General features: G+C 50.7%; 1 protein-coding gene across 3 annotated transcripts in view; it reads left to right on the top strand.

Moving 5' to 3' along the window:
• Window positions 1-17,735, top strand: part of SDK1 (sidekick cell adhesion molecule 1) — a 1,051,799-nt gene that overhangs the window by 934,923 nt on the left and 99,141 nt on the right. For all 3 annotated transcript variants that reach the window (XM_057487434.1, XM_036932860.2, XM_036932859.2), the window contains 2 exons: window positions 14,591-14,700; window positions 16,325-16,475. In XM_057487434.1, the coding sequence (XP_057343417.1) occupies window positions 14,591-14,700; window positions 16,325-16,475 (261 nt within the window). The remainder of the gene's footprint in view (window positions 1-14,590; window positions 14,701-16,324; window positions 16,476-17,735) is intronic.

Genomic DNA, 17,735 nt, shown 5'->3' with positions numbered 1-17,735 from the left:
ACAGTGGGCTCAGATGCAGCTTCACTTCCCACTTATGTCGGCTTCTAGCTGCATACTCTGCTCCCCTGAGCCCTGAGGTGTGCCTCTAAGAAGACATCTGTGATCCTGTCCAGCACTGCTCCGGCTTTGGGGGTGGAGGCCTTCCAGGTTATCTAGTCTGCTGTGTTGCCAGAACTGGGAGTCCCTTAGTGATACTCTTTCTAAGGTATTTTAAAATTAATTCAGCAAGTCTAAAAATCTCTGGTAGTGGCACAGAAGGTTGAAACTTCAAAACCAAAATGGAATTTTTCCCTCTGAAACCTATTGTCTGAACCATTTTCCTTGCACTGGTCCTGGAAAGGAAACATTCCTTGATGAAAAGAGACTTAGTTCCGAGCCCCAGAAGGTAAGGATTATGGACTTTTCCTGGGTTCTTTAGGAAACAGAAATGGCCAAAAGGAGACGAGAAGATAAAGGCTGGACATGTCATCGCTTGGAGCATCCACCCGAGGCTGCCATGCCCTTCTCCATGGACTCCTTGGGCCTCATGAAAGAGGTGCCCTGTTCCTCAAACAGCCTGACTGACTCCATCCACAGACTGCTACCAGATTTGTATTGAACTAACCCATTCTCTTTGGCTCCAGGAAGTTGGACTGGTTCCCAGTCATACTCTAAATTATCCCAAGAAAATCTCATGATGATGTGGCAAAGGTTAGCATGAACATCCATTTTTTGGCCAAAGCAATCCTGCTTATTTGCTACCTATTCCTACTAACCTTGAAAGCATATCACAGCAGGGTTTGCCTTTCAAAGTCAATGCGCAGGTGTCTCTTTAAATGCCTTGGGAGGTGTTTCTCTGCTAGGCCAGTGTTCAGTTTCCTACAAACCCACAGCGGGAGAAACTAGGACCCAGCCCACCATCTCTAATACCCACACAGCCCCGTCCAGGGAGGAACAGACCTGTAGCCACTCTTCTCACTCAGTGCCAGAATCTGGCTCAAAGACCTTTTAGAAAACTCCATCCCACTACTGGCCTGTACTGCCTTCCCGGCCTCCCCACATTCTGTGGATCATCTGCTGACTCATCCCCCAGGAAAGGCCAAGGACAGGCCCCCCGAGGACACATAGTGTGCAGAAAGAAACCTTCACAATGTGAAGATGAATAGTGTGGGCTTTGGGATCAGGGAGACTGGGCCTTGAACCCCAGCCCTGCCACTTCCTTGCCAGGTGGCCTTAGGAAGTCACCTAACTCAGGCTCTTCGGCCGTCAAGCAGGAGCAGTGATGCCCGTCTTCAGGCTAGAAAATTAGAACCCTTTGTTGCCCTTACTTATCAAAGATGTAGTGCCTCTTTCTACTGGCTCACTCGAGGTACCTTACAAAGTAAATCTCCTCTGAGACATCTGCCCGCCTGCTGGGCAGCGGTGGCCACACCCCCAGGCCTTTGTCCTGCTGCCCAGGTATGCTAAGTCCTCTTCCAGGGAGCCTCACTTAGCTCAGCAGCTACTTCCCTGAGAATGTCTGCGTGGATTCCCAGGTCCAGGCAGGCTCCAACTTCCCTAAACGTGGAACAACAGTGCCCTTGAGGCTGTAGCTGGTATAGGTAGAGCCTTCTGGAACATTCTGCACCTGATTCCCTATGAATGGATGCACGCAAACCCAGGCTATCCTTGATGTGGTGAGACTTCAGGTCCCCTCACCAGCTTCTCGTCCCCAAAGGAGTTGTTGCTCCTGTCTTTCGCTGGATGTGGCTGGAATGTGGAGAGGGGTCAGACTCAGGAGCACCCAGCCCAGCAAGAACTCAGCCACCGAACGGTCACTCACAGGGAAAGAGAGGAGCCGGTCAGTAGACGTTTGCTCAGGGTGTGGGCAGAACACTGAGGAAGGAGGGACCGAATCTGCTCAGGCGCTTGGAGGCCAGGCAGGAGGGACATCTGGCTCCATCCTCAGGAGCCTCGAGTGCTCGCCCAGGCAGAGGAAGCCGGTGCCTTCCAGGCACTGGGATTTGAATCCCACCAGAAATCCTCTGTGGCAGGACAGTGTTTACTTGGCTTCCTTTTGATCGACTTCCCAACCGAAACTCCTCTGCAGGAAGTTTCCTCTAAATTCTGACCCTTTTTGAAGGTTGTATTACCTGGAGTTACTGTCAGTGAATTACGGGATGGAATATCCTGATATTCGAGGAGCCTGTGGAAAGGCCTTGTAATAAGCTGATGCTCTGATGTGGGTTAAAATTTTTTAAAGCAGCTTTTATAGGTATTTCTGGTTCAGTAATGCTTTACTTAATTAGTAACCTTTGACTGCAGAGTGAGCAAAACATCTCTTACCACATTTTTATGGGCACCATGAAAGGGGAGAATGCAAATGTGCTGTTTCCATTGCTGCTCCTATAAGCCTGTCGGCTCCTCTGCAAACCCCTGCTGTCTGCAGCCATTCACTGTGCTCTAGTAGCCAAAATAACATCTAGTCTTCTCAAAAGGCTGCTCTGAGCAGAGCTTCCTGTAATGAAGATGCTAGTGGTAACACTTTGGGTACAGATAAAACTGTTTCCATTCCGAAAATGGAAATGGGAAAAAAAGAGCCCACTTAGTGCTTATTTGCGCATAATAGTAGCCATTTTCTTAAAAGGATCTGTTTTAGAGAGTGTTATGAGCTAATAAAATAAAGTATAAGGGCTGGTCTCTCGGTAACTAAGGAGTAGTGGGAGGGAGCTCTCAGTGCCCGGGAGCCCCATGTGAGGCGCTTGCAGATGCCCAAGGGGGCCAGTCAGTGTCCACAGCAATGGTGTCCCTCAAAGAAGTCAGGGGTGTAGAACAACATTCTCTCCCACGGGCTCTTCCCACCAAGGGCCTGGACCACACAGGCTGAGGAGTGGAAGGCACAGGCTTTGTTTCATTTTCCTAGTTGCTGATGTCCTCCCCTATATGGGGCCTTCCAGGTCCCTAACATGCCTTGACCCAAGGCCTCTCCCAGTAAGTTTCTCAGAAGCAAGTTCTAGAGAAAATATTGTCCAGGCAGATGAGCCATCTATTCTCCCTTGCGGCAAGTCAGAGCCTGTACAGTCAGGTGTTTCCCTCTGCCTGAGCTGCCAGGCTTTTAAGGCCAGATGCACTGGCTGAGAACTCTGGGTGGTAGCTCCTCTCTGCTGCCTTTGGCTGGGTTTGCTCCCTGCCACGCCTTCATCACCCACTCACAGAGTGTGGAGTGCTCATGGTGTCCCAGTCCTGGGCTAAACCCTGGGGCCTCCAGGAGAAGTAAAAGCCCTGCCTGTGGCAACTAGGAAAAAAAAAAACTTGAGAAGCAGCAAGGTATGAGGACGTCACAGTACATACCCCACCTTGGAGCAAGAGGCAGAAGGCTGGGGGCTTCAGGGAGGCGGCATTTATGAAGGCCTTCCTTAAGAAAGTAGGAGGGAGTACATATAAACTTCTCCTGGAGTGTTGCTCTAAATTGTCTGCTTTTCTGTGTATTTTTTTTTTCTCTTTCAGAGTCCATAAAAATGTTAAAGAGCAAATTGAAAAGTGCTGAGGCTTAGAAATAGCTAAAGTTCCTTGGAATAAGATACTCAGATCCCCAGCTTTGCCCAGGATCAGTGCAGGATGGGACCAGCTGGGACCTGGAGGGTCTCTATGGCCACAGGCGGGGCAGGGAAGGCACGAGGGGGCCTAGCAAAACACAGCACCAGAGCGGAGCATTGGCCTGTCGGTGGTGACCCGCTCCAAACAAACATCTGCTCAGGGGCAGCAGGTTCCAGCAGCACAGGCTGGTTCACACAGGGGGACAACAGGGACTGCGAGACAGGCACATAGAACAAGTAATGTCACCTCTCCTAGCCTCGAGCTCCTCATAATAGCATTGTGAACATTAGCTTGCACATAGTAAACACTTAATAAATGGACCCTCATAATGAAAATAAGAAAGCCAAGGCAAATATTTGGCCTCGGAGAAATCTCCTGAGATAGTATAGGCACTCCACACATGGGTAGTGGATGAAGGCGTGGAATGGAAGCTAACCTAGCCATTCCCAGGGAGGCTTGCAGAGAGTGCAAGCCTAAGCCCTGGGAAATACCTGGGAAGTCCTTTAGGCCAGGCCCAGGCTGCAAGCCAGTGTCTAGGCCCAGGGCCCAGGCAAGGTCAGCTTCCTGCTGAAGCTCAGGACTGTGGTCGGAAAGCCAAGGTGGGCTAAGTCTCCGGTGGAATACTTGGGAAGAGGCCCAAGCCCCGGGGTCCAGAAGCCTGCCTGGGCTTGAGCACCCAGAGTGTCAGCTGAGAGTCAAGCTGCTGGTACTTAGAATTCATGCACACGGATCCAAAAATTCCACAGCTTGAAAAATGTGAAGTCCAGCTGCTCCCGGTCTCCTTTTCCCAGTAGAATTTAATGACAGAATGGCAAGGGGGCTCCCCAACCAGCCCTCTGGGTCCCCAGGCTTTACCTGTCCTGGAAGGCGAGGGCCAGCACTTCGCCGCAGAGGGACTGGCTGTTCCTGCCCCAGCCCCACAGCAGCCAGCACAGATGTGGCAATAGAGCCTGGGCAGCCAGTTCTAATGAGGATTCACCTGGTTTGTGAAGGAGATGGCTCCTGTAGAGCCTAGAGACTCACTCGCTGCTCTGTTAGGTCACAGAAATGTGCTTGATTTGTTCTGTGGTTACAAAGAGTCCTCCAGGCACGTAAGCCTGCTGAGTGCAGGGACCTTGTCCATCTAGTTCCTGGCTCTCACCGCAGACCTGTAGGGTCTGGTACCCAGAGGGAAGGTGCCTGTAGAGGGAAGGATGGCTCACAGCAGCTGGACAGGAGCCCCACCAACTGCAGGGAGGTCCCATCCTCTCAATGTGACTGTCCAGCTGCCTACCTGTTACCTCTGATGGTAAAAGACATTCTAGTAGTTCTGTCCCTGAAGGGTCACAGGCCAGGTGGTTTTATCTCATCACTTGGTGATCTGGATTGGGGATTTCTAATCACTAATGGTATCTCCTCCTTCCCTTGTTGTGATGGATGTGAGTGCTGTTTGTGGCCCTTTTCTTTAGTTTCCATCAGCAACTCCGACTGTAGTTGAATTTCTTGTTCATAATAGGAGGAAAAAGAGTGACATTATTTCTGAATAGCCTGCTAAGTATGCACAGGAGGGCCGTCCGGCTCTGATGGCCCCTTCAGTAGTGACACGGTCAGCTGTGTTAATTTGCCGAGCGGGGCTGCATCTTCCTTCTAGGATAACGCCTCTGCCTGAGCGTTCAGGCTGCAGTGGTGGGTGACGATGATATACACACTCGGATCTTTCAGGATGTTTATTTTTTGTCTGATTGTCTATAATAGCAGCCTTGCCGTGACTTCTCTCTCATTTCCTGTCCGGCATGGGACGTCTGCACATCTGGGCAGTTTGGAGTGGCCTTTCTGTTCATTAGTCTATCACATCCTTTTAGGCCCTATTATGGGACTTTAAAAGCTACCCCAGAAGAAGGAAATGCTGCAGGCTAAGTGACATCTCAAGTAGGATGGAGGGAAGCATTTTACTACAAATGCCATTTTCAAGAAGTGGAGGTCAGCCTATACGTAAATCATAACTGCCTAACCTAATGAAATTGTACAGGAATAACATTCTCCCTTCTTTCTGAGGCCCACGCAAGATCTTTCATCCTAATTCTCTTGTTGGGTTTTTTAATTTGCCTATCTGGTTCATTTTTCCAGTCATTAGGTTTTATATTTGTTCTGTCCAGTCATCCATTCATCCAGCAAATATTTATTAAGCGCCTACTGTTTTATAGGTTTCAGGTCTCATGCTCCATGCCAGGTGACATAGATGGAAATCCTTCGTCCCTACCTCCAGGAACTCACAGTTTGAGGGAACGTGGGAGGGACAGTGGAGCTGTAATCTGACTGATACAAAAGGGACCTGTGAGAATTGTCATAAAAATTGTTGCAAAGAGAGGACCAGAAAGCCTATCACGGAAGGTAAAATGGGAACTGGGCCTTGAAGGGTCCAGGCATTTTGACAAGAGAAGGACGTTCCAAGTAGAGAGAATATGAAAGGCTTCACTTAGGAAATGGCTTCGCACCTATTCTTTTAAAATGTAAATCTTACTTTTATTCAGGTACAATGAGGCTGAGAGATCAGGAGATGACTCACTGAGAAGATAGTTTCTTTCTCACAGATCCCAAGAGGAGGGGGCACGCCAGCTATGCCTGGACCCCTGCAGGCAGCATGGGGCAGGTCAGCAGCAGAGCAAGGGGACAAGGGCGAGAGGTCAGCGCGGCTCCCCCAGAAGCGACAGGCCGATGGGGCGAGCATGCTCAGGAAGGCCTCCTCTGCGACCCTCCAGCCCTGGGCTCTGGGCAGAGGCGCTGTCCCCGGTCAGCTGGTACCTGCCCTGGGGACTGGGCCTGAGTGTGAGGCCCCAGAGAGGAGGGGTGGGCCAGCTGGTTTGCACATAAAAGGTGTGCTCACAGGGGAGTGTCTCTTGTCTCTAGGGCATGGCTAACCTGGGCAGGCTGCAGGGTCAGCAGGGCCCCAGATGTCAGGGCATCAAGCACAGAGACTAGAAAGGTGGCTAATGCACACATGTGGAAGGTGATGGCTGCGCAGCAGGTGTGTGCTCAGGTTGTGAGGGGCATGACACCAGAGGGGGAGCTGGTGCTGAGTTAGCGGCCTGAAAGGCCTGTGACTGTGGGAAGCTGCATGTCCTGGGCTCCACACAGGTACCATATGCCAGGGTGTCCTGGCATATCACGTACCTCACCCCATGGGGTCTCCTGATGACTGTTTGGGGCCATCGTTGCTGCCCTCACTATATAAGCACAAGCTGAGGTGCCAGCATGGCACAGTAGGCTGCAGCCCAACCCTCAGCCCCCAACACTCTTCCCTCACCCCTCAGGCTGTGAGGGATGGAGGACGGGTCAGTGCAGGGCTCAGTGCACCGGGCTCCAGCATAGGACAGCCATGGCCTCCCCGGGAAGCCTCTTCATGAAAGGGGAGGGCCTCATGGACAACCTGGCTCCTGGTGGATATTCCAGGGTAGGGGCCATATTTTGGGAATGGTGCCTGAGGAGGAAAACCTAGGGAGCATGGGGCTGAGACCAAAAAGGCTGAGGCCGTGTGGGATCATGGGCAGCCTGAACCACAGCTGACTTCAGAGTCCACCCACACCGAACCTCCCATGTTTTCAAGCCTGTGCTTTGGGGATATCATCAGGCTGCACAGTGTAGGGGCTGACAGTGGAACAGATTCCTCCTTGGAGGCATACATCAAGGGGTACCAGTAGGCTGGTGGCTCTTAAACTGCTCACCAGGGAAGCTGACTCACCAGGCCCTGGTTAGGCAACCCAGCAGCCCTGACACTTGATTTGTTTTTAAGGTAGAAGGCTGTTGGGAGTGATTGCATTCTTTTTTTTTTTTTTTTAATTCACATAGCTAAACTATCAAAATAGTTCAAGCAACAAGTCAGGAGCTTCTCAGCCAAGATCCCATCATAAAAATCAAGGGAGACAAGCGGCTGGGGATCCCCCAGCACTGGGCCAAGCAGAGGGGAGGATACCGGGAAATGGCTCTGTGGTTTCCACCCTCGATGACAGGAAGGCCCATGTGTCATGACCATAGATACGGCATCCAAAGCGTGTACTCACATACAGCGAGGAAGATAGGGGAGTTCAAGGCCTGTCGGGTTAGAGGTGCTAGCTCAGAGACACCTAGAGCTTGGAAATGCCCACCTGGTTGTCAGTAGGAAGGAAGGCCAGGCACTGGGGTCTGAGCTGTCCTTGCGGAGGGACACCAAACACCTGGAGGAAGATCACTGCCAAGGGAGAGAGGAGGGCAGGACAGACCTAGGAGGCATCATCTGGGGGTGATGGGGGTCAAAGGAGGAGCCAGAGAAGAGAAGCTGGAAATCCAGAGGGGTCAAGAGAGGGAAAGACTGAGTTAGAAGGCCCAAACAGTCAATCCAAATCCCCCTGCTTCTGAAGATAGAATAATAACAGTTAATAAAATAAGTAAATGGCCAACTAGCAAGGCCTGAACAGGAGGGAGGGCTAGGGACCTGGCTGCGGCTGCATCAAAGCATGACACCTCCTCACAAGCTAAGATGGGTCTGGTGCTGGGAACAGTCCCCTTAGCAGCTCATCCAGGTTGCAGACTGTCGGACTCATTTCAGGAACTGGCCTCAGCCTGACTCAGGCTGAGCCACCCCCTCTGGCTGTGCCTCACGTGTCAGCAGCACAGGAAGGTGCCCCTCTTGTGCGCCTTTGGCAGGCCCTCCAGCACTGGCTCCCCAGGAGGCTCCATTTAGCTGGGCCCCCGGGAACACCCCTCAGAGCAAGAGGGTGCTCAGAACTGTGGAAGTTGCTTGATAGGCAGTTTTCCTGCTGACACCAGAGTTTCAGCCAAGCAGGGCGCTCTTGGCTTGGCGGGTTTCCAGGGAATGAATTCTCAGATTGTCTTTCTCTCTCCTTAGCTCTGGGTGAGCAGATGCTGTTTCTCCCACCGTCCTCCACCCCACTCTGCGCCTCCCACCCACACCTGCGGTTTCCTGTGCTTCCTCCCAGTTTGTAGTTACCTTTGGAGGAGCTTAAAAATTGTCCTCTTAAGGAGGACTATTTAGCTCCTGGCCCTGGGGGTCCTGAGCTCATCGTGGCCACCTCGGTCGCCAGCGGGGGTGCTGGAGGTCCTTCCCCAGCAGGCTGGTGGCCACCTGCCCTCTCAGAGGCCCCACTGACTGCAGAGGCTTTCCTACGGCAGCCCACTGAGTCTGAGGGAAAGACCCACATGGGTCTGGGCCCCCAGAAATTAAATGAGCATGTGTATTAAAAGGAGCCCAGCCAGCTGGTCAGCTGGTGCCAAACAGGCCAGCCGTGGAGGCAGGGAAGCCACCAGAGGCCTTCTGGTGGACAGCAGGCCGGGCGGCAACCCTAGGCTCTAGCGGAAAGACGGAGGAAGGAAAAGGAAGGACACAACCCTAATGGGCCTAACGACACCCCCTGCTGAGTGTATTAGAAATTCCTGCTTTTGTAGTAAGTACTGGAAAGTGCTGTTTATTAGCTTTAAAAGAAGGGGAAAAAAACCCTGTCAAAACTGAGCTTCCCTGTGGAGCTCTGATTTGTCTTATCTTTAGAGTTGGGCTGCACTCTGTCCAGGGCATCATTAGTGAGCAGCCAGTTACTTCTGGCATGCTCGGTCATGATGGTCTTGAAATCTAACCAGAGAGCCAGAGGAGCTCAGCACGCATTAAAGACTTCTGTTCTTCACTGAAAAGAATCCTGGTCTCTTTAGATCACAATGTAAAGCTTTTATTATAGAATTTTAAGTTTCTCCCCCAAGAGGTCTATAGGCAAAATTATGTTTTCAGTAATGATTTGCTTTGGGGGCTCAATGCAAGACACCCCATTTTCAATACTGATTTTGAAATCATGCACACATTCATTCATATATCCACTCATGTGTTACACCAAGAAGTTGCACCACGAGTGTGGGCTGGACCCTGGGGAAGATGCTGGGGGACAATGATGAGTAGGACCCTGGACCTGCCTCAGAACACTCACATGGACAAGAGTGACAGCAGGCACAGTGAGACATGTTGGGAATGAGGCAGAAGGGGCCCTGTATGCCCTGAGTGGGATGCTAGAGCAGAGGTGGCAAGCTTTTTCAGTGAAGGGCTGGTGATAAATCTTTAGGCTTTAGGGCCAGATGGTCCCTGCTACAACTACATGGCTCTGCTATGGGAGCATGAAAGTAGCCACTGACAATATACAAACCAATGAATGTGGCCATGTTCCAATAAAACTTTATTTATAAAAACAGGAGGTAGGCCAGACTTGGCCCGTGGGCCAACAGTTGCTGACTCGTACTGGGGCCTTGTTTAATAAGCCTGCCTAAGGCTCATCTGCCTTAAAAACTCTGTGTTTGACTTACTATTCATGATTTGGTCCAGACTCTAAACTTAGATGCAAACATGTAGAAGATTAAAGTTGCAAACCAAAAGGCTCATAACCAGTTTTACTTCTAACTTTGTGATGTTATTGTAGCATTCTCTTTAGTTGACTCCACGTACTTTGGCACTGCTATTCTCCTCTGATCCAGTTTTACCACCCTGCTGCTTCCCTCATTAATGAACAAAATAAATCTCTGACACATATGTATCCGTATGAGTATCCCGTTTTTCAGTGGATGCTTTGACAGATATGAGCTGACTGCATCAGAGGTACGTAGAAGATGCCGTGAATCATGGTATGAACACATCACATTCTGATTGCCTGGCTTGGGGAGGAGTGGGCCAAGGTGGTGTGTTCATAGAGGTTTCCCAAAGGCCCAGAGGCTCTCCAGATTCTGAAGGAGTTTGCCAGCTGCACAGAAAAGGAGCAGAAGGGTTGGCACATTTTAGAGGAAAGAGCCTTTGTTAGGTACAGGTGTTTGCGCCTGTGTGATGCCTTCAGGTGATGACAGGCTGGGATTGCAGGAAGAAGCAGCAGGCAGAGCCAAATGGAGCTGTGAGGTGCCCACCTGGGCCTGCTGATAATTTGGCACCCATTCAAAGCCAGCTCTTTGAAGAAGGCACTGGATGGGAGATCAGGGAATGTGACATTGGGTGTCCCAATCCATTCGTCCTGGCCCTACAGCCAACCAGCATCTGTTTGAGAATGACAACAGGGCCCTGGAGCTCTAAAATGAAAGACTGTCCTCAGAGGCTCACCAAAGCAGAGAGTTCTCCTTCCTTGGGAAGACTGAGGCGGCTCTGTCCTCTGGCCCTGCCCATTCCCAGGCTCTTTGCCAACAGAGTTGCAGGCCTGCCTCTCAGAGAAACTGGACTAGCATGTTGCCTCTGGAGGCTCATCCCCTCATGCCCTTCTAGCACCCATGGGCTCCAGAGGGCCTGCCTGTTCTCCAATATTCTTGGTCATGTGGGTGGAACAGCCTTGGAAACCCAGGATCAGTGACCACCGCTCACCAGCTGAGGCTGCTGGCTGAGCCCTATCAACCAGCAGCAGCTGGGAGGCCAAGATCATGCCCTGAACTCTCGAAGCTGAATAGGCTGACAGACTTCCAAGGGGTCAGGGTAGCCACCCAGCCCACAGACTACTGCTTCCTGGGCCAGCGAAGCATATGGACACGCTGAATCCATACATACAGGCTTCCAGGCCAAGAGCCCTGCCACCACCAGGACCCTCTTATTTCCCAGCTTTGTTTATTTCTCTTCCTGGGAACTCACACAAAGCAGCTGAGTTTGGAGGCATGGGGCTGGGCACGCAGAGAGAGCAGTGGCTTTGCAAAGGTATGCAGGCCTCCCCAGTCAGGCTGGACACCTGGGTAATAAGCAGGACCCACCATCCGCCTGATTCCCTCACTCAAGCACAGATTTGGTGAGGCTGTAAAATAGGAGATTGCAGTGCCCAGAGGGCGGGAGCAGGTGCAGATGGCCCATGCCCTCCTTGGGTGAAGTGAGCAGCGTCCACCCAGTGCAGCTCCTTCTGAGGCGTTTAAACATGGGATGGGTGAGAAACAGGAGGTCGAATTGACTGCCTAAAAACCAAAGTCAGGAAAGAAAGAAGGAGTGGGACAGGGCGCCAAGACCCAGGAAACACACACACACACAGCCGGAGGGACGGGCCGTCTCCTCCCTCTTTTTCTCTCCCTTCCCTCCCTTGTTTCTCTGACTCATCTTCCAGGAATTAGTATAAGTGCTCTGTTTAAAACCACAAGGGCCCATTTCACTGAGCCAGGTTGCCTGGCACCTCAGACTCTGGGCTTCATTCAACACTCAGTACAATTCAAATGAATTCAGTAGCATTTTGACTCTAAGGATTTCCGACATTAACAATTTATAGAATGGTACTAATGAAAAGGGAAAATGTGGGGCTCAGGACTCCTTCCTCCAACACCTGGTCTGGGCCCCACCCCCACCCCCCTGCCAGGGGCCTGAGGGGTCTTCCCCAGGAGCTGGAGCGCCCCACATGCACCCTCCCTCCCTGCTGCTCTGCCTGGTTTTCCTTACCTGGAGGCACCACAGGTGTCCTGGGCTGCACTGGGCTGCAGCAAAGGCTCAGAAAAAAACTCTTCTTTTCCAGCGTGGGCTTCCTCTGGTGTAAAGGAATTGATAGCTGCTTTCTTCCAGCTCCTGTACCTCGTGGCTCATCTTCCCTTCATTTCAGAGACATCCTCTCTGCTAGGCCAAAAGCGGGCCAGAGCTCCTGAGGGTCCCCCAGTGAGCACCCCCCGAGGTTCCCAAGAAGCATCAGCTACTCGCCTCTATCTGTCCCTGAGGGCCACTCGCCTCTGTTCACCGCTCAGCACAGCATGGCCCCAGGTGTGACCGGAGCTGGTCTCTCTCCTCCTTTTCTGATTCACAAACACAGTGGAGGGAGGTGGCGGTGGGCACCAGGGGCACTAGGCTTGCCTGCTTGCAGAGCTCCTCAGCCCAGATCTGCCCGCATCTGTCCCTCTCCGAGATGGTGCTGCATGGTCTTGATCCTCCCTCCAGCCGAGTCTTGTTCTCTCCGCTTTCATTTGTGTCTGTGAGGTGAGGCTCTGGGACCTGCAGTGAAGGTCACAGAGCCCAGGACGGAGGAGACGGCCCCTCCCTCCGGCTGTGTGTGTGTTTCCCGGGTCTCGGTGCCCTGTCCCACTGCCTCGCTGCTCTGCTGACTCCTGAGCTACTCATTATCCACTCTGACCTCTGGATCTTTCTCCACCCATTGTTTTGGGCCATTCATACCCATTTATTTTAATGTTTTTTTAATTAAAGTGAAACTCACATAACAAAGTCAGCCATTCTATAGTGTACAGTTCACAGCTGGCACCTTGTTAGTGATGTGCAACCACCTCTAGTTCCAAAACATGTTCATCCCCCAAATGAGACTCCCTATCCATTAAGCACGCACCGCACCCCCACCCCCGGTCCTCCCTGCGGCCCCTGGCAGCCTCCAGTCTGCATTCTGTTTTATGGATTTATTCTGTATATTTTATGGAACAGAGTCATACAAGATGTGGTCTTTCATGTCTGGCTACTTTCACTTAGCATCATGTTTTTGAGGTTCACCTACACTGTAGGATGTATCAACACTTCATTCCTTTTCATAGCTAAATGATGGTCTATCATGTGCATGATGCCTCAGTCTGTTATCCACCCATCATTTGATGGGCACTTGGGCTGCTTTCACCTTTGGTGGTTGTGCATGGAGCTGCTGTGGACATGTGCACATGTGGTTTTCAAGTCTGGGCATAAATACCTGAGAGTGGGATGGCTGGGTCGCATGGTCATTCTGTGTTTCACTTTGTGAAGAGCTGCTAAGCTGTTCTCATTTTTATTTTAGAGTATTAGGGCTTTGTGTTTTGCATTTAGTTTCCTATAGGAAATGTGCCACCCCATGCTTGTATCTGCTCACTTCCTCCTCGTCCCCCGTGCCCATTTCTCTAGTTCACCAAGGCCATTTCTGGCTCTCATGCCGTCCTCCAATGACCTGGCCACCAGCCCACTTGGTCTCTCTGCAAAGTTAACAGGCTTAAGTGGGTACTGCCACTGAAGTCATTCGTGAAGGGTCACACTTGCAGGCAACTGGGCTGACCCACCTCCAATGCCTTGTTTGGGCTGACCTCTGTGTTTGCAGCCCTCTATCTGCATGTGTCCCCTGGGTCCCCCAGAGTCATGCATCCTGCACAGGCCCAGAGTGGGCCCGGATAGGGGAGCCCACTCTGGGCTCCTGCCCGGCAGAACTCGTGGGGACTTCTCGGCTGCCGTGAGGCTCCAGTGTCTCCTCCTGCTGCTTTCCTGCTGGGACCTGGCCTCGAGGCTCCAGTGTGAGTGAGAAATGGCTCTGGTCAGTGAGGGCGACCATAGGAGGGTTGGAGCCATGTGAAAACATCACCAGAGCCGGACTGCTGGGTGGGAAGTTCACAGAGAGGAAAAAAAATCAGCAAGAGACAGCTCACTGAGCAGGACCGGAGACTCGGGTGAGGCGGAAGCAGAAGAGCTCACAGGGTACCCCAGGGGGTTGCTGATAACCTGGAAAGGGCAAGTCTCCATCTGAAGGAATCAGCTCTTCCCTGAAGCTATTCTTTCACATCTGATAACTGGCCTGCCACCCAGCCCCCCGGACCGGCAAAGCCCTCCTCTGGTGAGGACCTCCTTACGTCAAGGCCAGCAATGTGTCTTTAGTGTGTGTTTGGGGCAGAAAGTGGCAGGGTGGGCATGGGGAGAGACTGGGACCCCTGGTCAGCATGTAGTGGAAATGGCTGTGGACACTAATTATGGACAGCCGGCCACTTGGGATGCTGGCCATGTCTTCTCTCTCTGGGCCTCTCTGTGAGTCCTCACCTGTCAACCAAGAGGAAAGACAGGGTGGCACATGAGGTCCCCTCTGCCCCCATGGTTCACTAGCCCTTGGAGGTTTGTTCCCAAGGGCTTCACACTCAGGTCCCCACCCTCCAGGGGCCTAGGGACTGAGCATGGTGGGAATAGCAGGACCCCATGTCTGCAAGGCACAAATTGAGGATGTGTGTGCAAGACAGCTTATCTGCACATGCAGGGGCTGCTGGGCAGCTCGGCCAGCCTGCCACGCACCAGGCAGTTCCATGTACTGTGTATGGCAGCCTCTGCCCCATGGCCTGTTCTTCCCATCCTAGGATCTTCCTCCCACAGGTTGGAGCCATTGGTGATGAGGAAGACTGGGTCAGCCTCTACGAGGAGGAGAATGAGCCTGATGCCCAGACACTGGAGATCCCAAACCTCACACCCTACACTCATTACAGGTGAGAGCAGCAGGTGGCAGACTGCATAAAAGGAAGTCTGGCATCCCCAGCAGGTGACTTCAGCCTGCAATCCCACAGCCCAGGTGTATTCCTGTAAGTGAGATATTTCCAAGTGGTGATAAAGATACACGGAGTCTTAGGGCAAGACACAAAGTTATTATTCGAAGGGAGATGGTATTCCCCCATCCTAGATCAGCGGACAATGGTCCTCCCATCAAGAGCTGGCAAGACACCAAACAGGAATGGCTCATTATTATATTATGATACAACCAAGAGCAGCAGGCAGAACTCTTAAGCCCTCTTGGGACTGTTAACATGCTGCGTGTAAACTAAGCATGGTAGGAATACCCTCCTGCTTCCCCTCCCAGGGGCCAGGAGGGGCTGGTCTCACTAATGAAGCACTTAACATGCCATTTAACCTTTCTTCCTGATCCTGAAACATATTCAGGCAGTAAATCCTTGGCCTTAACAAAGGCTACAGTGATCATGAGCTGTTAGAGGTGCTATAACTTACCGTAAATCGTTGAAGGAGATGAAATTTCCAGTTATCACCAGATGTTGAGTTTGATAATGTGATTGTTCTGCCAGGACAGATACATTTCATAAGATCAGTGAGTAAAAGACTAAGAATGACTAATTCAGGGAGTAAAAGGTGAAATTACACCTTTGTGAAGAACATTTTTTTCAGTACAACACAATAGGTAGAGTTCTTAAAAACACCTAATGGGAGATGCTATTTAACTTCTATTCATTTTAACATCCTTCCTAAGATCAGAGCAGACAAATGGGGGAATCACGCACTCCTTTATAGGGAAAAACAAATATTTAACACAAAATGATTTTTTTGTTAGGGATAGGAGAACTACCACATGAAATTAGCATTACAGTTATTTCAAAGATCAGAAACTGGGGTTAGGGATCAGTGTCCCTGTCTTAAATTCATGTAAAGTTAGAAAGCCTCTTTAATATGCACATTTGCTTAGGATATTTTTCTTGTATATAAGTGCAATTCAAATAATTGCACGTATAAATAAAGGAGAGAGAGGACTGAAAACATTAACAGCGACTTTAAACAACATCCAACTCCTCCCTCATTTTATAGACCAGGACACGGAGCCAAGTGTGATTTGCAGAAGGTCTCCGGGCCATGGGTTTGGAGCCCCAGAGTGTGGCCTGTGGGCCATCGCTCCTCTTCTGAACCAACAGAGAACCTTGGACTTTCAAAGCTATTTTATGGTGGCAACATTCTGACATTCCAAGTCTGTTAAAAAGCCACTTGAACTCTAATCTCCTGATATGACCCTAAACCTGAATCAGCCAATGGCAACCGAAGACATTTCTGGCCAAGTAACACATCTAATGATGCTGCCGTTGGAAACTGGAAATCATTGAGTTGCAGTGAATTTACTCTTCTGTGGAGGCTTTTAGGGAAGGGGCCCTATATGTAACTTGCACTTTTAATGAAACCAGCAGGAAAGAGGGTGCCCTTGGCTGATGGCATTTGTTACACAGGTAGACACTTAACTGAACCCCTCTGAGGAACAGTCCTGGGTTTTTGTTGCTTTCTCCATTGTTCCAGTTACGCTTGCTGCAGAGTAACTCTTGCCGATGGTTCTGCCTATAGATTTCGCATGAGGCAGGTGAACGTTGTTGGTGCCAGTCCTTTCAGCCAGGCCTCCCGCGTCATCCAGACGCTGCAGGCCCCCCCTGATGTGGCTCCAACCAGCATCACCGTCCGAACTGCTAGTGAGACCAGTCTGCGGCTCCGCTGGGTGGTGAGTTCATGGGAAGGTGGCCACAGGGACAGTAGTCTTGAGGATCCAGGGCTCACACATGAACCCAGAGTTCAGTAAGTTCTTAGTCGAGCCTTTTTCCTGCTCAAAGCTAATCTTGTCATCAAACCAAAAAGTACTGCATTTTAATGATTGGTGTTGGGCCTAAGATCAGCCAACGCTACCTTATTAGTTAGTAGCTTACTCAGTGTGATACAGGCTAGACCTGTCAGTCCTTAAACCAGGTCAGCATGGAGCTGTTAGGTGTTGAGTTTATTCTCCTCTGTTCTTGTCCCTGCCACAACAAAGAATTGAAAGGCAGAGACATAGTAGCAAAGTAAAATGAAAGTTTTATTTGAATACACTCCTAGGGAGGATGGGCCAGAGTCAAGGTAGACAAAGGCAGGAAAGAGAATTTTATTGAACTCCTGCTCAGCATGGGGCATACCTCTTGCCGACTCCTGAAGCCAGGGTCACCTGGAGTCCAGTGTCTGCTTGGATCTGCACAGCGTGGGGACTAAGTCTCTCCCACCCCAGGATTTGGGGGAGCCACACAGCACTGGATAGAGTGAGATTATGTTCTGAGAACTTCCCAAAGGCAAAGAAAGGAGATTTTCAGGCAGGCTGCTAAAGAGCATGATTGCACAGCTGCAGTTCTGTCCGGGTCACCCAGGTGACAGGAACTTGCAAGCCCAGATCAGAGCTCTCAGCAGCCCCTCCCTACTTACCTGAAGTAAGACAGAGAGAGTGATGTACTTGAAGAAAAGCAAGTGTAGGCAACCTGAGAGAGGAAGCATACTTAAGAGTTTAAGGCCTGGGGTTTTATAGGGCCTTTTGGGGTAGAAGTTAGCATAAGGCATGATGTATACAGGTGATTCATAATTCCTTTGAAGTTTTGTCTTAAGAATAGAGTTATTTAGGTGACTGTTGGTTGGGATCTCAGCATTCTTTATCTGTGTAAGTTTATTTACATTTCCTAGGTTTGCCTCCTGCCCTGGTTACAAAGTTACTTGATTAGGGGCTGGAAGAAAATTAAAAACAGCATATACATTAAATTAAAGAATAAGCTGGGCCTTTTAGCAGGCTAAGTAGACTTTACAAAGGCATGATCTAATTGATGCAATGAAGACATGGGCTGTGCTCAGATACTTTTCTTAATCTGGGGAATATCCAGATATTCCGAGTTACTCCTGGCCTTTGGAGCTTCAGCTGACTAACTCACTAACTCTGAGTCCTTTCTGGCTCTCTGGTTATATATATCTG

The sequence above is a fragment of the Manis pentadactyla genome, chromosome 10, assembly GCF_030020395.1.
Source record: "Manis pentadactyla isolate mManPen7 chromosome 10, mManPen7.hap1, whole genome shotgun sequence".
Lineage (NCBI taxonomy): Eukaryota > Metazoa > Chordata > Mammalia > Pholidota > Manidae > Manis > Manis pentadactyla.
This window is presented reverse-complemented; position numbering and strand designations above follow the sequence as displayed.